We start from the raw sequence: 21,472 nt of genomic DNA, 5'->3' as shown, positions 1-21,472 counted from the left end.
GCACGGTATGTCCATGAGCCAAGTTGCATTGTGATCAGTAAGTTCCTGTAAGGGCTTTAAACCAAAGAGCCCGACAACCGGATTAAGTTACAGCAACACGTCACAGAACCGGTAAGATTTTGGGCCATAGCAGTGGACTTTTTCGCCCTGCCAACTGTTGACATTACTGGCAAACACAATATCAGGAGTCAGGGGTCAGAGCGCTTCGATGACAGGATATTCGGCCTCTTATTATTCGAATGTCCCAGCCTGCTGGTCGCCAAATCCTTCTTGAATTAAGTCAGATCCCTCTCTCTATGCGAACATCAAGTCTTCGTAAGCAAAACCGAACATCGACCTGTAGGTGTCGTTGACATGGTGCAACATCCTATGAAAGAACCCATATGATCAAAGTAACCCGAGTTGATCTTATACCATTCCCGTTTCCCGTGCACATTAATCCTTCCTTTATCCAGACAACAGGCTCACCTCCACCAAGGACAATTCCGATCCCCACACATGCATTCACAAGGCGTCTCCATTGAACTACACACATGATTCGGCTTGTTGAACTCACACTCCAGGTGCTTGCACGCCAAATTCTGTGGAAGCCATGGGTGATGATGATGTTTCCTTTTCTCAGGCTGATGCCTTATCGGAATGGCCATTGGCATTGGCACGATAAGAACTGGGAAGACCAGGTTGCTTGGTTGTTGGGGAGGTGATGGGTTAGGGTTGAAGTCAGATGGAGGGGATATGCCGCCGTCATGGGGATTGGCCCATTGTCCGTCATGAGGATTTGGACCCCAGTACCCGTCACGTGGGTTGATGTTATTCTCGCTGCCAATTTGTCCGTTGCGGGGGTCGATCTGGCTGTCGCAACCGAAATGGCCGTCGCGAAGGTCGAGCTGGTTGTTGTGAATTTGTCCTTCGCGGACATCAGTGGGTAGGTGGTTGTCTAAGGGGACGGAATGATGCCGGTGTGGTTCCACGGGTAGGGAACTGTTGGGCCCCTGACCCTCCGGATGCATCCCGTGGCTTGGAAGTCCTCCATGCTTCACTCCGCTGTTATGTCCCCATGGCTGATCAGACCCAGGATGATGGAACCCTCCGTCTTTTGCAGACGGAACGAAGGCGTCTTTCGCAGTATACATCATTTCACCTGCCCCAATGAAAGCTTTGTAAGCGGGGTAACCGCCTCCTCCAAGTAGACCAAGTGCCGCGAGGGCAGCTCCGGCTCCGATACCTGCCTTTGCACCAAGACTTAATCCTCCTTCCTTCACTTCCGATTCGGGAGCAACAGTGCAGTTCTTGATGGGCAGGTTCGAGTTGGTGAGCACAGAAAATAGTCCATCACTTGGAGCATCAGGCGACGACACATGGAGCTCCAGGACACCTTCATCCTGCGCAATAACTGCAAGTTCCTGATTCGCGATGGTAGCACGCTCTGACTTGTAGAGAGTCTTCCCATCCATCCTGGCTTCGACAGCCAGCTTCTCCCGGGTGAAGCTGACGACGGTGAAGTTCACATGTTCTCCTTTCTCTGCGCCATACTGAAGCTTCACAGTGCCAGATCCACTGAGGAAGTGCGTAGTAGCAAGACCAGACAGTAGGTGATCGCCAGCTCCTTGGGGATTGTCTAGATAAGTCAGGCCGTTGAGCAAGACATAGTTGATGAAGTTTTGTGATCCCGCGGCAAGGGCGATCATAGCGTATACTCCCTTGGAATTCCGTACGGCATAGAGAACTTCTTCGGGCTGGGTGTATACATTGCGGCGAGGGTCGAGATAGCCAAAGGAGACGCGGATTCCAAGACTTTTTGCTTTGTTGATGGTTGCAACAAGGTTCTCTTCATCAGAGTCCTATTAGGAAGAGCATGATTCTTTAGTGTGGACTCAACGGACAGGTCTTTCAAGCTAGTTCCTGACTTACAAACCCGTCTGTGAATACAACGATTGCGCTTCTGTCTTTCGTGATACCAGCCATGGTTTCAATATACTCCGTAGCCATCAAAACTCCGCTAGCGATGGTAGTCCCCCAAGTCGAGTTAATCCTGTTGATTGCGGCATTGGCTGCAGGATCGCCAGAATCTCCAGGCCCAAAGACGTTGTATGGGTTGGATTCAAAGCCAACAACAACAACTTGGTCAGCCTTTTTGTCACCTTCAGCTTCACTGCTGGATATGAGGAAGTCATTCAGAGCACGGGCAGCCGAAAGACGCAAGTTGTCGGGGTCCGATTTGCGCATCGAACTCGAGCTGTTTACCACGATAGCCACTTTTCTGTCACCATTGTTGCTCTTGATAACAAGGTTGGAGCAGGCTTTCATGACACCTCTTTTGGTCAGCGCACGAATGCCATGGTAATGCTGAGCAGCTGCGGCAAGAGAGAACAGCATCACCAATAGTGGTGTTGTGCGCATTTTCGTCAAAGCTGCGGCAAGGGCAATCATCGGCGACAGAGTTATTCTGAGACAAAGTGAAGATAGACAGGACAAAGGTGTGTTGAGCCAAAACAGCCCAACAAATACCAGATATCCTCACGAAGGCCTGCTGGGCAGCATATTTTCGCATGCTTAGTTAACTCACCTCCATTTCATTGTCTGTCCAATCATTCTGGCTGCTCCTACTTGAGGCCCGAAGGCTGACGCTGAAGATCAGAAACGACTCAACGCAGCCGCGACCTGCCCATCAGTAACAGCCAATAACTGCCAGTAAAAAGGGCTGAAGTTCGGACACTATAAATTGTTGAGGCAGGGCAGGTTGCGGCTCAACGCAAGCCACGCAAAAACTCTCCTGGTGATCTTCCCCTTCTTGCATGGTTTTGATTGAAGCCGCTCTAATGACATGCATGGCAAAGTTGACCATCACCACCACCACCATCACCACCACCACCACCACAACAACAACAACAACGACGACGACGACGACGACGACGTTCTGAACTAAGAATATAATACATAGACACTGTAGGCACCTAGTATATTGCTTGAAGAACATTAAGCTAACGGCTCCTTTCGCAAAAAAAAAAAAGAAACCCTGCAAACTCCAAACACTTACCGACTTAGAACTAAGCAACCTATCCATGTCCATCGTGACGCTGAAATCTCCCTTCTTAAATTCGGGAAACTTCAACATAAATTTCACCGCCCAAAAGGAGTAGATTGACAAATTATCAAAGGACATCCGAAAAGCTCCCTGGCAAGGCTATGGCCGGGGTTCTGAAACACTTCGGGCGGTGTTGAAGAAGTCATCGAGCGCCAGGTTAATTTCTTTTTTCTCAACTTAGCGCGTTTCTCCTGAAGGCATTCATTCTACGTCTCCACCTTCGAGTTTATGTTTATTGCATGCTTAATGCTTTCTAGACCTTATTGAAAAGCAATTTCAATTGTTTGATAAATTTGAAAACAGCCTAGGCGAAGGCTTGTCTCAACCCAGGCCGGTTTTTCAGCAGAGAATCGAACTCGGTATTTGAATCCTGAGCATTTGATGCAACAGTGTCGTCAAAATTGGTAGAGTCAGTCGAGCCGTCGAAGTGAAAGTAGTCAGAGGTCATTATTATGTTGGCCTTTTGGCGCTTGTTCTACTGCTGCGCTTGAAGTCCAGACAAAACAGACCGACATGAAGAGATTGAAAGGTCCGCTATTGAGACAGCACTTTGGCTAACTCGGTGGGAGCCGATGTAGTTCTGAGTGTAGATTTCTAAGGCTCATAAACAGCCTTCCAGAACCCAGCATGCTGCATAATGAACACTAAAAGGAAGCCGGGGAGAATAAGTGGTTGACGGATGTGGTGCACCAAAAACACTTGACAAACAGCCAGAATTTGCTATACACGTAGCTCCTCAAGGCCTACTAAAAGACCAAGACACGTGTACAGCCAATTGGCTAGACAGCTTCGTCGGTGCGGCTGTTTGCATTCATATGGGCTGAGCAATCTCGGTTCGATGGAGCAAGACGTTGTCTGACGTTTTGGTTTAGGGAACTTTGTGTAGATTGGGAGGGGCCAACCTAAGGCACCCCTAACATTTTCTCAAATCACACGTTTCAACCTCTTTTCCATGGCCGCCTTACAGCCCGCCTAAATCTTCCGCAGCCAACTAACGAATTTCCAGGGCTAGGAAGGAGATACCTACCATAGTGAATGACATATACCTCCAGAAAAACAGGCACGGGTTGGCCACTACAGCAACTGATGCGCCTTTTGCCAAAATGACCATAAAATTATTTCAAGATGAAAATATCTTCTACCGTCAAGATCCAAGTATCATCAAGATTCCGCGACAGAAGATTAGTCTTAACTGCTGAAGACGACCCTGGCCCATCTTTCGTTTAGGAAAGCCGAATTTTTCGAAGGCAAATCATATTGCCATGGACAATAAGGCTGTGTCCTATATTTTGAATGTGCATTCACGTGCTATGGTATGAGTCGATGACAAGTGTCACATATTTAAGACGAGGCTTCGGCTTCACTCGATGGAGATTGGAGAAGCGACACCGAAAATCTGAAAAACTACCGCCAAGACCGCAATATCCGGGGCTCTGGAAACGGTTTTGAAAGGAAGGGAATGGCCAAAATGGTAGCCGCGCGGAGAGACCCGATTAGAGAAAGTATAAGCTACCTAACCGTGGCCACCATACCTGCTAGTGTAGTCCCTAATACGAAGAAAATAGAAACAAAAGGAGAGAGCAAAGAATTTAGCGGGCCAAGAATCGACAGGCGGTCTAATATCATGTGGGGCTTTTTGCGATCAAACTGGAAAAGTTCAAGCCACAAGTCTGCGGCGGGCGCAAGAAGCAAAAACCAGCTCATTATGAGAAAGAAGCGAGAGTTGGATCGTCGTGATAAGAACCCAGTCACCGTTAGGCGGGGTGAACGGAAAGATGCCATGAACCGTCTAAACACACAAGGCAATGGGAAGCGAAAAGAACGGCTTCAAAGACACCCACTTCCAACAGCTTTCTGGTGAGACGAAAAAGGTTGGGAGACTGATCGTATGGAGAGACCCATCTGCTTATCAGCGATGCCGTTATCATCCCCTGACGAACGGGTCCGCTGGAGACATGACATGACGTCTTCACTCAATTTTCAAACTCAAAATCAAGCGGAACCAAAAAGTTGAAGATGGCCTTAGGATTACACTATTTCCCTAGCAGCTGTGTAACTGGCTTCCCAGGGATAGAAACTTCTCTAAGCTATCTCTAACCCAAGAATCCCGCAGCGCCGAAAACACAATGGTGGCTTTTCTGCTAGTTGTTTTCTCTTTACTCCCTGTCTCAACACAATCATGACCGACCCTCTTGCGACGCCTGCACTCCCACTTGCACCCCAAGATTTTGACCAAACCCAATGTTATGATGACGATGAGATAACTCCAGAACCCGGACGCCAGATATGAGTCAACGAAAAATAGGATAAAATAAAACAACCTGGACGAAATAGATAGGGGTATCAGAGCCACTTCTTACAGGTGTCATCCGACTGTAGCTAAATCGGCAACCCCTAGAGCGAGACTTGAAATCAAAACAAGCGCCACAGTTTGTTCAGACCTGGCAGACTGCACGAGCAAGTCTATAGGGTCGAGATCATAGCCGAAAGCACTCAGTGCTTGAACGCAAGATCGCCAGTCGAGAACAGCTCGAATTTGACGCGGTTGGATGGCACACCCTGGGACTTAAGATAGTCGGACATCTCAAGCATGAACTGCTCTGGGCCGCAGATGTAGTACTCAGTCCCAGAATTGGTGAGGAACAGATCATCGGGGTTAACGCGGGCGAGATCCATGCGAAAGTCGTAGTCGTAGGTGACACCGACGACATCGCTGTCGGCGAGGTGGGTCTTGAAGATGTTGGTGCGGAACGCCGGGTTTTGGCGCTTGAGCTGCTGGATGTGGCTCTCGAAGGGCACCTGGTAACGCGAGCCGTGGATCCACGAGATCGGTCGACCCGGCTGTAGCTTGGTAACGGTGTTGGCCATAGCCATCAGAGGAGCGACGCCAACACCGGCCGAGATGAGAACCAGAGGCATCATGCTGGTATTGTTGATATCGAGGAAGAAATCACCAGCTGGGTGCGACAGCTCGACCGTAGAGCCGACGCCCATGTGGTCGATGAGCATGTTCGAGACGAGACCCGGGTGGAAGTAAGACTTAGAGACCGAGTTCGAGTAGCGGGTGCCCTCGTCGCGCTTGACGGTAATGCGATAGTAGTCTTCCCTGGGGTAATCGCTGAGCGAGTACTGGCGGGCCTGCATGTAGCCCTCGGGGCTGTGGATACGCAATGAAACGTACTGGCCCGGGAAGTACTTGGGCAGCTTCTTGCCGTCCAGCGGCACCAAGTAAAAGGAGTAGATGCTCTGCGTCTCGGGAACGACACGGTCGATCTTGAACTTGCGCCACCCAGTCCACTTCTCAAAGTCCTTGTAGAGCTGCTGCTCACGTCCTATCAACATCTTGGCTAGGAGCCAGTAGGCCTTCTCCCAGGCAGCGAATGTTTGCGGCGTCATGGCCGGGCCGAGCACCTCGCTAAAAGCGCGAAGCAGGTACTTGCCGACTATCTCGTAGTGCTCCGGCTGGACGCCAAGAGAGCAGTGCTTGTTGCACATGCGTTCGAACTTTGGGATCAGCTCGCTGATGTGGTTTATGTTGGAAGCAAAGGTGAGGATGACGGATGTTAGCGCCCGAGGTTGCCTGCCGTTCTTCTGGTTGACGCTGTTGAACATGTTGTGCAGCTCGGGGTGGTCCCGGAGCATCGTCTTGTAGAATATGGTCGTGATCTGTTCACCGTGCTCACGAAGAGCCGGGATGGTGTCCTTGACCAGCTTGGACTGCTGGTATGTGAGCGCCATTGTGTTTGTCTAGGATCGACCGAGCGACTAGCAAAAACGGTAACGGTGTTGAGGAGGAAGGGGGGGAGGAGAAATCGAGTGAGGATATAGAGGGTATATAGATATCTCTTGCTGGCCTTTGGCGTTCTGCTGGTGGCAGTGGCCGACACAAGACAAGACCGTGCTGGAGGGGAAGACCCGCCTAACGATTGTGGAATGAATGAACTGGCAAAAGTGAGAGGACGATCTTCACGAGCGTCCCCGGGCGGTCGTGGAGGGTTTTAAACCAAATCTGGGCAGAAAGTCGGAGTGGGACGTCTGGCATCTCGTTCATCCCGTTTTTCCTTTCCCCCATCAATCTTTTTTTTTCTTCCCACTCGAAAATCCGCAGACGAGTCATATTTCCGCCCCTGACCCCCCTGGCTCGTACGATGACCGCATCTAGCAGGGATTTTGGCATGAGATTGCCATCTCGAGCAAAATGATCGGGATTCTGTCCCCGCCAGACGGGATTAGGTTGCCATGCATCGGCTGGGACCCTTGCCCCCACGAACCCCTGGCAGACGCGCAGAACCAGCGCTTCGCTGGCGGCACACTCTCTGACGTCCGTTGTCCGCATTGCGCTTATTGTCGTGAGCAGCTTCCTTTCAGCCTTGCGGGTCAGTTCCTGGAGCTGTGCTCTCCTATCGGTATCTCTAAGACTACTGGTGCATCTTTGGCGCGGCGACGACATAAAAAAAGCAACCAGGAACGGGGCTTAAGCGTATCTCCGCACGAGACTACGTAGCACTATTGGCAGTTTCAATTTCCATCCAAACGAACCGAGAAGGCCGTGTGTTTGGTACTGGTTCACGTACACTCGCCACATACCTCGTGGCGAAGGAGACTGGCCTATTACAGAGAGACATCATTGCCGTCTGACCCATCATGTTTTTTGGGTCTCCATTGTAAGGAACCAGTTGTTGTAGAGTATCATGGCTATCGTAGTACAGTGCCGTGGTGCAGAGTAGCACCCAACCCATCAATGTGACAACTAACGGCAACCTTCCTGGCCTTTCTCTCCTCGTCTTGTCGCCGTCATCACCCGGAGCTGACCAGACCAGTGCAACCGCGGGGCGGCAGTTCGAGGTTGTAGCGTGGCAGCCCGCTTCACCGTAGGCTACGTCTATCACTAGCCGTCGTCCATCACATCGCGCCATGTCGACATCAAGTCATGAAACAACGCCGCAGTGGAAGGCAAGGCGCCTCCTTCCGGACGAATCAGACGTTAAGCCTTTGAGCCGCATGGACTTGTCGCTCCTCCAAGGCAAATCAGGGCAGGGCAAGGCAATGCAAGATATCCCCGTAAACACCCGACGAACCTGAGGTGATGTTTGCAGCGAGCTCGTGGTATCAGGAGCAGATAGATGGCTCCAGTGGGCACGCAGACAGGCCCAGGGCATGGTTGGGTAGTCAGCAAAAACGCGAGCACGATCCTAGAAGAAAATGCCATGCGAAATGTTTGATGATCGGGCAGAAGGGCAACGGCGGCTTCTGTCGAAAAATCTTTGATGGGGCACGATGGGGTCGCCATGGAGTCTACAACTGGGGCAAGCGAAAGGCAATTTTGGCATGGCAGGCAATGGCATGCCAGGGGTCCCAAAACAGCCTCATCCGGCTGCAAGTACCCTTGCAGATCCAGGGTCACTCGCTTCGGCAGTAGACTGGCAGGATATCGTACGACCTCCGGGTTTGGCCCAAATCGGCTCAGTGTGGGCCAAAAGCGGAACAGCTTTTAAGTAATGACCGCTTATGGGAATATCGGAGAACAGCGGGGAGAAGGCTAAGGGCGAAGACCTGTCCCTGCCACTGTGACGGCCATTTCCTCGGATTGAGAACTGGGGAAAAGCAGAGTGACGGTGACGGCGACAGCGACAGGATATCGCAAACTACTGGGTGCTTCAAAAGCGCGAAGCGCCCCTAAATGGCACTACTGTGTGTAGCATGCACCAGCAATGACGATACGATGATTGAGAGATGGCATCGAACCCAAAGGCGATGTGATGTGAAACAAACACAGGCTCGCGAGCAGTGCCAAAACGCGCCCGGTCCCATGCGGGTGGTGCCACGGCTGTCCCCGCAGCCTTCGAGCGGCAGCTCACGTAGTGGAGGTAATTGGAAAAACCGTGAAAACTTTCTGTGACCTTACCTTGTCCGTATCGTTCGAGAACACAACTACACGTCTACATAGCAGGATTACTGTGCTAGCCCCCGAGGTACGAGCCAATCAGAGGGCGAGATGGTTCCAAAATATGCACTGGAATAAAAAGTGCAAGGCACCAGGCGCCGGTAATGTGCTCCGAGATTTTAGCTTTGTGCTAGCTTGTGGAAGTATGCTGCATGCGGTGCTGCAGGATGACGGAGTGGCATGAAAGTTCGCATGATGTATCATCTCGTATCATCAACAAATTTTCTGGAAGGTGATGTTGCTGGAGACAGCCACAACAGTGGCATCGACAACACTCACAACAACCGCCAGGTCACCCATGGAAGAACAGAAGCTAGGAAACTCGCCTCCAGGATTATCAATCATGCTGCCCATGGCCACGTTGACGTGATCCAAGGTTTTGGTTTGACTGGTTTGTCTCCGCGTTGAGCTATCCCTAGCACGGCCAAGCTGTCGTGCAGCATGCTCCCTGGTCCTCCATCAACGATCCACAAAAAGAAAAAAAATGCGGAGGGTAGGGCACGAAAGGGAAAGCTGATCTGTGATAGTGCTGAGGAAAAAAAGCATCATCACCAGACATCCGAATGGCCTAACGGAAGATACTTACGGATACGATCTGGAAACAAGACACGTGCGAGCTAATCTCAAGCATGCCCCTTGAAAATCCGGGGCTGCCGCCTTGCCCGATCCTATCCTCGACGATCCCCAACGATCCCCGCCGGTCATGATGAGCGATTCGATACAAAGCGAGATCCGTGAATACGGAGCGTGGTCACCTCCCTCATCATCACATCTGTGCTCGCATGATTGTTTCTGCAGCATGCTGAGATGGTTCGTTGTGCGGACACTAGTGCCAATATTGTTATTCCTCGGTGCTTTATTCCGTGGGATCCCTTCCACAACTTGTGGGGTGGTGTCGCACACCATCAAGGAGTTTTGAAGTCCAGGGTCTGTATCCGTCGTGTGCAGCGCAAGGGCAAGAACACCACGGTGCGATAAGGAGCATATCCACGTTGCATGCAGGGTATGACGACAACGGCAAACGGCGGCGCTGCCGCGACCCAGTCAGTATCCAGTGCCCACGGCAGACTCGACTGATGAAACGTCATCGTGGTTGGCAGCAATGCTTCAGGCCGCATCAGCCTCATCTCATCCCCAGCATAATACACTACTCCAGCATCGCCGACCAAGGCCCGAGTGGTCTGATGTCGGACCGGGCTTGGCGGAAATGAAGTTAATGGCAGTCCTGAACCCTCCCAGGGCCCTGTTCATCGGGACCTGAAGGGTTTGCCATTGTCCTTGCGGTGCTACGGTTTACCTCTGCCACGCTTCCCCCGATGACTGTTGCCGAGGTATCCGAAAACGTTGATATGTATCGGGTGTGTATTGACCAATCAACGTCCGGGTCTTCGGCAATCCATGTCGCCGGCACTCGGAAGAGGGCAGAAATGCTCGTGGGATGGGAAAAACAACGAAACCCAAATTCTCATGACAGCTACAGAGTCGGCATGCAACTCTGTGCCGATCTTGACAGTAGCGACTGCGAAGAATTGGCCAATCCTACACCGCTCATTGTCCGCTGTCATAAACTGGCGGATCGATATGCAAGGGGTAGCGGGATTTCTGGGTTTTCTTTCCTTCTGTAAGATCGGAAGAGGGAGATAAAATTTTCAGCATCGGATTTTCAAATTTTCTGGACGTTCACCGCATGTGCGTTGGAATCTGTACAGTGCCGGTCCTGCCGATTCTCTGGAAACTGCTTGCAACAAGGATACGGAATTCTCATAGGAAATTGGCAACTGGGCGATCATTCTGCTTCTCTAAGGCCAGTATTCGCCATTCGCGTTATTCTCGAGAGATTCTCGATGTCCTCTCGGGGCTTCCGAAGAATGAAACAAGCTTGTCGAAGGAACAATCCGGCCCTGGAAGGTATCATCGGGCATAATGACGCGCATCGACGAGGCTGTAAGGCTGGCGTTGAAACACCGTGCCAATACCACGAGGCCCGAGGCGCGGTTGGAAGCATCTTTGCGTTTAACTTCGCCGCAGGGGTCCTCGGGGATTCGTGCCGGATTGGAAAGGCACATCCAGAAGAAGCCTGAAGAAAATTGGTCAATAGCGGATACTGCTGCTTGTTCTTGATCGCGTGTTTCCCTCGTGTCTTCCACGTGCCCGGCTGCTTTTAGTTCCTCGGACAAACGTGGTGAGACATCTTCCCGTGTCGAACAAGCGACGATAGGCTTGTCAGGCGCTTGTGGCGTCCAGAACGGTTGCACGCAGTGGGACCTGGATGGGGCTTTGGGATGACCCTAGAAGGAAACTCCCGCCCAGCGCGTCCATGTGTGTCAGGGGAAAGATAGCAGGGGAAAACTTGGTTCCCTAAGGCAGACATCAAAACGTGCCGGTTGTTGCCCGAGAAGCCCGTCCATCCTCAGCACCATCAAATCCCGGCTGTTTCGCGGAATAACGAGGAGCCGGCCGCTTGTGCTCCCCATCTCAGCGCTTGCTCAAGACCACGATGGCTGGCGACGAGATGCCTACAGATTGATGTCAGACTTGACCAGTAACACTGGCGTGGAGACAGCTTGTCATGACAATGCATTATCAACACGATTTGTTTCTTAAACTTAATCTCTGTAAGGATTGGACGAACAGTAGCAAGGCGACTGTTCAACAACTACTCGTCATAGCTCATCGTCGCTGGCCCCTTGGAGCATCAGTTTTGATGTTTCTTCCCCACAGACCAAAGATCTGGTGCGATGGTGGATGCCGCCTCTGTGAAGCCCTCAGACAGCCGTTTCGTCATCGGCCCGACCTCTTGTCGCACCGCATCGGAAAAGAAAAATGGCCGGAGTTGTGAAGCAGAGACGCGGAATTCGGGAATCTCAGTCGGCGATGGCATTAGCCAATGGATGTAAAGGATCGTCCAATACGAAGTACATTATCAGTTGTGCTTCGTAGATAATTCGTTCGCCTCTGCTTAGAGCTGATTGTCCACACTCCACAACGCAACGCATCTGAATTTCTTCAACCATGTTGCACAACAGAAAAGGAGTTGACAAGACCAATAACAGACCCGTTCTAGGCTAACACGATGACTCGGTGAATTTTATCCTCCCGGTTTGTGTGTCGGCTGCTATGTGTTATGGGAAGGTACGACCCCTATTTGAGGGTTTGACCTAATACCAGAATTATTGTGCTCATAACACAAGTATTTGGGAACTGTAACACTACCTACCTCCTGGCCCAAGATCTGGCTATAATTGAGAGTGTGTTGATGAGCCAAACTTCCCAAACAACCCCTTCCACACAGGATCATCGCAGGATAATAAGCAGCTCAATACAACCCGTTCATTACGTTACCTCCAAGTGGCTACCCTAGTTAAAGTGGTAAGAATGATGATGTCAGTCTGTATGAGAGCCTCTTTTATGGCAAAGACTCGAATCCTTTGTCCCACTCCAATCGCCCTTTCTTTGAAGCGATCATTCAGTCGAAGCTTGAGCCGGCACAACCATGATGCCAAGCATCTCCTCCCCGAGTTCAGCCTCAAAGACAGAGTCATCATTGTGTCGGGCGGCGCTCGTGGTGTAGGCCTCACCCAAGCTGAGGCCTTGCTCGAAGCGGGAGCGGTCGTACACGCGCTGGACCGATTGCCGGCGCCGGGGAAGGACAGCGACTTCTCCCGGGTAGTCGATCGCGCTATCTCGGAGCTGAACACCCGTTTGAGCTACCACCGCGTGGACGTCCGCGATCAACAGCGTCTAGGCGATATTGTTGGAAGCATTGCGGAACGCGAGGGCAGATTGGATGGCCTCATCGCTGCCGCCGGCATCCAGCAGGTGACACCAGCCCTGGAGTATACCGCTGAGGATTGCGAGAAGATGTTGGCCACCAACGTAACAGGAGTGTTTCTGACCGCACAAGCGGTCGCTCGGGAGATGATCAAGAGGAAGCAGAAAGGAAGCATGGTGCTTATTGGCAGCATGAGCGGGACAGTGGCAAACAGGGAGCTAGTTTGCCCGTGAGTGTTTAGTGTGCACACAATTCATGTTTATTTTTTTTTTTCGTTTCAGCACTGACCAGCAGGCAGAGTATACAATGCATCAAAGGCTGCAGTTCTCCAACTTGCTCGCAACCTTGCCTCGGAATGGGGTCAGTACGGAATTCGTGTTAATTCTCTCTCACCGGGGTATATCATCACAGCCATGACAGAAAATCTCCTCGAGGCAGATCCAGAGAGAAGTGCCGCTTGGTCAAACGGCAACATGCTCGGGCGGCTGAGCTACTCGCACGAATACCGAGGGGCAGCTATCTTTTTACTTAGTGATGCCAGCAGCTTCATGACGGGTGCTGATCTTAGAATTGACGGTGGTCACTGCGCCTGGTAAGGGTGGGCCCTCCACACATGTTCTGGAGCCTCAAATCGGGATAATCTTGTAAGTAGATCGGTGGTCCAAAACCAGAAGGGCTTCTTGGGGTCTTGAGTCGACATTGCGGGAAAGTAATGGCTCGCGCAGCAACCCCAAGTGCAGGCTGGGCAATTAATGACGCAAGCTAAGTAGATATTGCGCTAGGTATGGTTTGTCAGACTTGCAATTCATGATGCAGGAGATACGAGCCCTTTGGGTCCTAATTTTGCCACAACGCCGGGACGCAGTCCTAATTGGGATTCAATATCTGAAGTGGCCACACCGCGGTCACGGAGCACTAGAGCCTGCTTGATCGTGGTAATATCGAGGAATTGACGGCCTTTGTTCGTCAACTTGCCAAGGTTATCAAGCTCGGCTTGAGCCTCAGCTTCGAGTTTCCGCCGGGCCTCAAGAACATTGAGGGTAATGTTTGCTCGTGATGACGGATACTGTGGAGCTGATAAAGTTTGGGCGATGCCCGAAGCGTCCATGACTGGCGAAGCTATTGACGATGGTGAGTACGTTGGGTTTGGTTGCACTATGCCCATTTTTCGTAATCTCTCCGCGAACTCGGGCGAAACATAGTCGGGACTGCTTGGATCGACAGAATCGGCGAGGATCGCTGAACAAAAAAGCAATTTGTTAGATCTTGGTCCGGCCATATGCTAGCATTGTTGGCTTCCAGACACTAGTAGCCCGCTGAAGCGACCATATCAGGGAAGCTAACCTTCGTTCTTTGTATATGAAGCTTGCGGCTGGCCTGCTTGCTGCTGTGGAGCTGTTGGAGATGCTGGGGATTGCGGGTTGTGACCACGTGCTGGACTCGGCCATCCAGCTGCTGGCATTGTCCCAGGAGGACGGGACGGGAATTTGCGCGCAGTTTTCTGCGCTACTTTAGACCCAGATGAACCCATTCCGGCAGCTGTGTCGATGATAACCGGAAAAGAATTCCCAGTGGTGGTCTGCTTGGCGGCTTGGTGTGGTGTTGGTGGCCACAGGCAATTTATTGAAGTGGAATTGCCGCGTCTTGCACGACGTCACTGGGGCAGGTGGAGCTAATTGACCTAGCTTCAGCCATATTCTCTGTGGCTGGTGTAAATGCTGTGCCACCCCCTGAAAAGGAAGCGGGCAACAAAAAGTGACAGCAATACCTGCGTTGTTTCAACTGTAGTTCTCAATCTAGATACCTTTTGTGTTTGCCCGTCGGCATGCTTTTACATTTTACTCTTTCGTCTTTTTTTATTTTTGTGAAGCCCAAGCTTCTGTCGGTAGTTTTTGACCTTCTGATGACGCGGACACAAGCTAAGTGACGGACATTGCAAGTGCTAGATGAGGGCTTCATCTCATAACAATGATATGGGATGGACAACATTTACTAAGTAGCAGCCGGTTAGTTATGGAGAATCTTGTGTTGGACCGTAGCCCTGGACGCACCATCCCATATCGTATAACTATACACTGATCTAAGAAGTGCTCAGCGCGCGCAATACTAAGCCATCGACTTGGATTCGCTTGCAAGACACAGTCTCCTCTATTTTCTAGGCTTTTATGTACCTCGTGGTGTATGTCATCTATCTGAGGCTCAGCGGAGTCTTGCGCGTAAGCTTCGATATTCCCAACCGGTCAGTCAGCGCTGGTAAGAGAAAAGCAGGAAATTAGGGTCGTATAATCAGGAGAGGGTTAAAGTGCGCCGGTATAGAGGAAAGAATATGCATGCAGTGTAGCACACGGGGTAAGGTTTGGATTTATATTTAATGGTGTATGCGATACGGTTTGGTGCATGCGGGGCGACGGTGCAAAACGACATGGTCTGGTAAAAACGTGAGTTTCCAGGAAAACAAGCTGATGTCACGGGGAAGCACATTCCAAGAACAATCTTTTTACCCATCCCTCGGAACATCGTTCTGATTGATACATCTTTCGAAGATCTTGACTGCATATGGCAATCGACAAGCACCTCGTTGTTGTTATATAGGAGCCAGACCAGCTTGGAAAGTTAATATCACTCTTTGCTTGCAACCACTGAGTCTCTTCATAATTGGTGTAAATTGCTCAGCTCTCACAGGAAACAGTTTCAAGAACGAATCAATTCTCATAGCATTCACCTCACAGATATGAAAAAAATTTGATTCATCTACTATAGCGAAAGGTGCTTGATGTAAGAAAATGTGAAATAGTAAGTACCTAACCAACAGCTGAAACAACTGGTCGAGATGTTAGTCCTTCCAAAACTCTCTGGGGATAAACGCAGATGTTCTAAAGGGGAAACAGATTCCAATCGACACCATATTGTTTGGAAATAAAATTGTATCTCAACTTTGATACGTATACAGCTCTCAAGCATAATATACCTGGCATACATACTAAAGAATGGATCAGGCTCTAAGCTAGTTACTATGTCATTACTGGGACTTGCGATGAGTCAATCGTGATGACGAACACGTATGGTAGTAACCATAACAACAGTTACAAGTTCACAATCTACTAGTCAGAGAACAGCACAGTAGCAAGTCCTCATTCTAATTCTTTACCTGCTATTTGAGATACTGTCCTTGTGCCATGTAAGATCTTACGTAGAAGTTGACATAGAAGACACGTACTTGACTCACCGCTCACAAAAGGCGAGCGAGTCCATAGTGCTTGAGACAATATTCCTAGTTCTTTGTTCGGTATGCGAGGACATGAAGTTCGTTCAGGAGAGAATCATAACCTTCGATCGCCGGCAAAGCACTGGCCAACGAATAAAGCCAGTAAGTTTTCACATATGAGTTTACCATGCTACTAGAAAGTACTAGACTCTTGACTCAACTTTATGTATATTAAAGTATTATATGGCTCTTCAAAAGCCGAAGTCAGGTAGTTGGTTACCTAGATCGGATATCAATCGGAACGTGGGCAGCACTTAGGATGAACTTCTATGAGAAGCCGGCTGGTTGTCTGGTCTTGGATCCTGGGAGATTTTCAAATCTACTCTCTCAGGACATACCTACATCTCAGGCCACCTTAGACTCAACACATTGACCTTATGAGAGGTAAATGGGCTCTCGGTAAACAATGCTGCATAGGTTACTGTTACAATGACCAATGAGATACAAGTAGGATATCTGTGCCTAGGTTAAGTATCTCTGAGTAAACAAGGCGCAGCAGCAGAACGTGGGGTTGGGCTGCTGGGACCTGTTGGGGTTACACTATGCAATGACAACAGACGGCCGGAAAGCCTTCCGGTGACGCCAAAGACTTGAGCCGTTGAGCTAATGTTTAGATTTGACATTATCTTTCAACGGTTAACCGCTTGTGCAACGGTGCGAGATGATGGCGAGCCCTGAGATCCACCCGGCTTACACGTGGAAAGAATTGTTGACAGAAAAAAAAACTTCGAAAAATTTTGAGCGAGTCCCAGGTCATGGACGACGATGATTCGCTGATGATGGGAGAGAGTGGGGCATTGGGGTAGCAAGGACCAATAAGCAGGCGACGAGTCAGACCCCACGGGCCCAAGTAGCGTGGTTCAACCATGGAAAAGCGACGTGAGCTCCCCGCCCAAGGCTGGACAAGTGCAGAGAGGCCATGGAAAAGAGTCACACCATCCCCGCCCACCAACGTGAAGCAAGACCTGGTTGCACACAGTTCACCCGCCTTCCGGAAATCGGCTTTTTTTTCTCCTCCAAATCTCCCAGGTCTGCCATCTCGACCGCGAGACCGGACCTCCAAAAGAGCGAACTGCCGCGGCCCAACGTCTGATAGAACCCGAGCGCTCAGCCGTCAGCAGCTGTGCCCGTCGGCTTGCCGTGTCGGGCACCGGGAATCCACTGCGCCCACTCCGCCCACAGCGCGTCACGAGGCCACACTCTAGGCTGAAGCACCTAGGCTGACAGCCCGACACTGACAGTCTGAGTCTGACGCTGGGTGCCACGCTGCGCTTGTCTCGCGCGTGCTGGCATTCACCAGTCACAGCACTCATCGCGCACCACGCACCACGCACCACTCGGATCTCCTCTCACATCGCGGGCGTGCCTGGCTACTGGTCGCTGGCTGTTGCATTCAGTGTCTGCTCCCCACTCCAGCGCGGGGCGCCGGCCTTATCATCGTCAGCCATCGGGTCATCGGCCGTTTTTTAGTTGACTCGGCAGTAGAGTCACTCGCTACTCGTCGGGCTGCCCCATGGAGAGCCCCGAGTTTGTTGCCGGCGTGCGGACCCACGCCGCGAACGGTACCGGCGCCGGCCCTACTAGCGTCAAGCGCAAGCGTAGCACCGTGGACAGCAGTCCGGCCAGTGCCGCTGATCACGACAGCGCCGAGGCGCACGATCAAGAACACCGTGATCATGAGGACCGTCACCCGCAGGGCGAGGCCTCGCCAGAGACCAAGACACGACGCTTGCCTGGTGTGAAGCGTGCTTGCAACGAGTGTCGACAGCAGAAGGTTGGTTGCTTGTGGCTCTGCCTGCTCTCTCTTGCCCCGCTTTCTTACCTTGCCTGTTTGCCTATTTCCTGGTAGCTATCGTTATCTGTTCGTTTCTTGAGTACTGTTCTCTGCTTTTGTTTCATTTTTGTTTGCGTTGTTTTCCTCGTTTGCCGGTTTAGCTGCATGCCTGCTGTCTTGAGCGCTTTCTTGGGGTTAGTTGTTAGGTCGGAGAGTTGTTGAGTGTCAGGCTCCGACAGTTGGGCATGCCCCTCCTCCGTCTTATACTCCGCTTCCGTCTCCGCATTCGCAACCCCTTCCGCTGCTCCGGTTCCGTCCGCCGGTCACCGGAGCGGGCCCCCTCATTACCCATCCTTTTTAACCTTATTCATCATTAGCCACTGGCTCCAATCATATCTGCCAAGCTGCTAACCCAAGCGTCTGTGCCCGATAGCTCCGTTGCGATGTCGTCCAAGAACCTTTCCAGAGTTGCTCGCGTTGCAACCGTCTTAAGCTCGAGTGTAAGATCGAGTCTAACTTTAAGCGCATTGGCAAACGTTCCAAGCATGCCGAAATGGAGAAGGAGATCGAGCGCCTTCGCCGCGCCGTCCAGATAGCAAAAGCGCAAGGCTTTGTTCTTGAGGATGAAGAAGAAGCCATGCAGTCTCAGCTGCAGTCACCCGCTGTTGCCAGCCACTACACACATACCCGCAACCCCTCCTTGATAGGCTCGGATGAGGCCGTATCATCGCTTCTGCACCTCAAGCGGGGCGGTGGTGCCTACATTATGCCGCGTATCGTTCGCGAGCTTGACGACTTCAGGCTCACTGAGGATGAAGAACGCCAACTGTTTCACCTGTACTGGACCTGCTATCACCCATTCCTGCCATTCCTGAACGAAAATCAAACTCCAGATCAGTATTACCAACAGCATGCCTTGCTGTACTGGGCCATCATAGCTGTTGCAAGCAGGCGGTTTGGTCCAGATCCCACGGCCATCCTCAACAAGCTGGCCACTCCCTTGAACAAGCTGCTGTGGACCACTATTGGTGATGTTCCCCAGACCTATTATGTCGTCAAGGCGCTTTGTCTCCTCTGTGCTTGGCCTCTGCCGACCAGCACAACGTCGTCTGACCCCACACATATACTCTGTGGTGTCATGATGAAGGCGGCCACCGGCCTCGGCCTGCACCGGCCAAACCATATCAATGACTTCTCTCGCTTCGCTGTGGAACTCAACAAAGAAGGCCTACATGACCGCATCAAGACATGGGCGGTATGTAATATTGTGGCTCAGACTGTTGGAACGGGCTATGGCCAGCCAGCGTCTACATTGTACGACTGGACTTTGGCTGTGCGGCCCAACGACTCGGGGCCTTACTCGCTGGGCCCTGAATTGGAGGCTAGATTGCAGATTGAACGTTTCTGCGATAAAGTCTCCAAGGAGATGTACAGCTGTGCCAGCGACCCTCGCGGTGTTGCTGGCGATGAGCACCGCGCCATGTTGATGCGCGTGTACAGGCGAGAGTTCAATGAGCTCCAGGCCTCAATTTTGTCCCAGAGGTTGTCGCCTGTTGTGGTTCTTCATCTTAAAGCTGCTGGTCTTCACCTCCGTCTAGCAGGCTTCTTCGACTCAAGCAGCACGCCGGGTTACATGGATGATTTGATGGCTCTCTGGAGGGCAACCACAAGCTATTTAGACTATATCCTTGGTCCTTCAAGGGAACAGCGGGAGCAATGCCCTGAGGAGTACAGGTACCAACTCCAAGACGGCTACCTCCTGAAATATGCCACAAATTACATCCAGCAAATGCTGGTCGCTGCAGGCTTCTCCCTGCTCAAACTCATGCGCTCGTTCTTTGTCAAGCAGGTTGACTACGCGCGAGGCAAAGATCTCTTTCACAGGACCATTCAGGCTATTAGACAGACTAGTGTGGTTCATAACGACCTGAACTGGAGGTTAGCTGAGTTGATGGTTATTCTCTGGAATGGTGCCAAGATCAAAGACCCTGCGGCGCTGCCCGACGAGCCAGAGATAGATGACAGTCTTCAACTTAAGGTCCGCTGCCGACACAGCATGAGTCTGGTGTTCGATTCCATCTGGCACTGGAGGGAAGAGTACCAGGCCAGAGGACGAGGCACGCTCGACGGTGAGTATTACCCCTTCCCATTCTTTCTTGATTCATTCCAAGTTTACATCTTTTTCGTCCTTGCCTTGTTCCTCTTGATGAACACGTGCGGGCTAAGATACATCTTGGTAGCTTTGAAACAATCTACAAATCCCGATTCGGCTAATGAATCCTCAGCCTCGTCGACTCATTTAGACAGCACCCTGGCTTCGTCAACTCAGGCACTTCCTAACGCTTTTGGCCTTACAGCGGCCTCTAACGGTTCCCTGACACCCGGCGCTAGCGGCGTGGCCATGGCCAACGGCGCCCAGGGCTCTATACTGGGCAGCGGCATGAACTATGACAGTACCTACGACCTGTGGGATCCTCAGCACTGGATGTTGGACGGCCTTCTCGATTTCAACTATACCTTTGCTCCGGCCATAGAAGGTGCCCAGTGACTTCTACAACTGGAAACCTATAAGCAAACAACAGGGCACCGCCATGTTCGCACCAACTTGTACCCTACTGGCCCCGGGGGTCCTTTTCTAATCACGGTGACCTTGTCAGACTTTGCCATCCTGGTAGTAGTATATGCGTGCTTCCCAATTACTGATGATATACCCTTATATTTTTGAACCTTCTTCCATATCCTTGTTTTCACATCTAGTTTAGCATTCTAGCGGGAGAAAGCATGAAAAAAATGGGGCAATGGAGCGTTAGGTTGGTCTTGGGTTTGGCTCGGCCTAGGAACACATGGGGCTATTTGATCATAATATGGACACAAAAAATGACAACGAACAGAAATTTAGCTCTGTTAGTTGCAGATCCATTACTCAATCTTCCTTGTTTCGTATTGCCGTGGAATCGCATTTCCAATCCATGACAACAGTGACCTAGCTGTGGATACCACCAGTGTATTCCGAGGAAGAGTTAGAATGACAGAACATCCCATGAGGGAAGCTCTATGATGCGACGAATTTCTCGCTAAATGGTCCTACTATTGTTGGCTTCTCTTGAACATCGTTCTCTTGTTCTCTCATTACTGACCCTACCCTTGGTTTTCGTGTGCCTTTGGGTGATCAAAGGACTGGTCCCAATACCTGCCATTGAAGATCGAGACGACAAAAGCCCAATTTTCATGATTAGCGAGTTGGTAGCGTCAATATAATTGTCCTTTAAATGGTGCTCAAGAACTTGTTTGTCTTCCACTTCGAAATCGGAATTATGAAGACACCGAGGATACTCCCTTTTAACGCATTTCAGTTCATATTCATGCAAGCATAATATATCTAAAAGTATCGTTGCAAGAACGCCTTTTAGGACATCCCGGCCGGTATCTGTCCATTTTCGATACCCTCAACCCATGGCCGACCACATATCTCCCTCGATGCAGCGGTAAGATTCCCGGTTTCTTTTTTTGTCTGTTCCGCCTATCAATTGGAAGGCAATTTTTCTTACTATTCTTGTCAGTCAGTTGAGTGAATGGCATGCTTGTCTTATCTTGAAATGGCAATCGGCGAGGTATTTGATGTTTTGCTTGCT

General features: G+C 50.9%; 4 protein-coding genes and 1 pseudogene across 5 annotated transcripts; 2 read left to right on the top strand and 3 right to left on the bottom strand.

Moving 5' to 3' along the window:
• Positions 1–618: 618 nt before the first annotated feature.
• CTHT_0058790 (uncharacterized protein) lies at positions 619–2,400 on the bottom strand (the record flags this gene model as incomplete). Its single annotated transcript, XM_006696135.1, has 3 exons — positions 619–667; positions 793–1,841; positions 1,912–2,400. The coding sequence occupies 3 exons, from the start codon at positions 2,398–2,400 to the stop codon at positions 619–621; spliced, it is 1,587 nt and encodes a 528-aa protein (XP_006696198.1).
• A 3,178-nt stretch (positions 2,401–5,578) lies between these two features.
• Positions 5,579–6,823, bottom strand: CTHT_0058780 (uncharacterized protein; the record flags this gene model as incomplete). Its single annotated transcript, XM_006696134.1, has 1 exon — positions 5,579–6,823. The coding sequence occupies one exon, from the start codon at positions 6,821–6,823 to the stop codon at positions 5,579–5,581; it is 1,245 nt and encodes a 414-aa protein (XP_006696197.1).
• Positions 6,824–12,404: 5,581 nt separating this feature from the next.
• Positions 12,405–13,493, top strand: CTHT_0058770 (annotated as a pseudogene; the record flags this gene model as incomplete). Its single annotated transcript has 4 exons — positions 12,405–12,412; positions 12,500–13,030; positions 13,334–13,393; positions 13,454–13,493. Coding segments are annotated over 4 exons (639 nt in total).
• Positions 13,494–13,606: 113 nt separating this feature from the next.
• On the bottom strand, positions 13,607–13,909 carry CTHT_0058760 (uncharacterized protein; the record flags this gene model as incomplete). Its single annotated transcript, XM_006696133.1, has 1 exon — positions 13,607–13,909. The coding sequence occupies one exon, from the start codon at positions 13,907–13,909 to the stop codon at positions 13,607–13,609; it is 303 nt and encodes a 100-aa protein (XP_006696196.1).
• A 3,670-nt stretch (positions 13,910–17,579) lies between these two features.
• On the top strand, positions 17,580–20,388 carry CTHT_0058750 (uncharacterized protein; the record flags this gene model as incomplete). The annotated part of the gene is made up of 3 exons (XM_006696132.1): positions 17,580–17,840; positions 18,274–19,969; positions 20,126–20,388. The coding sequence occupies 3 exons, from the start codon at positions 17,580–17,582 to the stop codon at positions 20,386–20,388; spliced, it is 2,220 nt and encodes a 739-aa protein (XP_006696195.1).
• Positions 20,389–21,472: the final 1,084 nt, after the last annotated feature.

The sequence above is a fragment of the Thermochaetoides thermophila genome, assembly GCF_000221225.1.
Source record: "Thermochaetoides thermophila DSM 1495 unplaced genomic scaffold scf7180000011820, whole genome shotgun sequence".
Lineage (NCBI taxonomy): Eukaryota > Fungi > Ascomycota > Sordariomycetes > Sordariales > Chaetomiaceae > Thermochaetoides > Thermochaetoides thermophila.
Note: the sequence above shows the minus strand (reverse complement) of the source record. Positions and strands in the feature narration are given on the sequence as shown.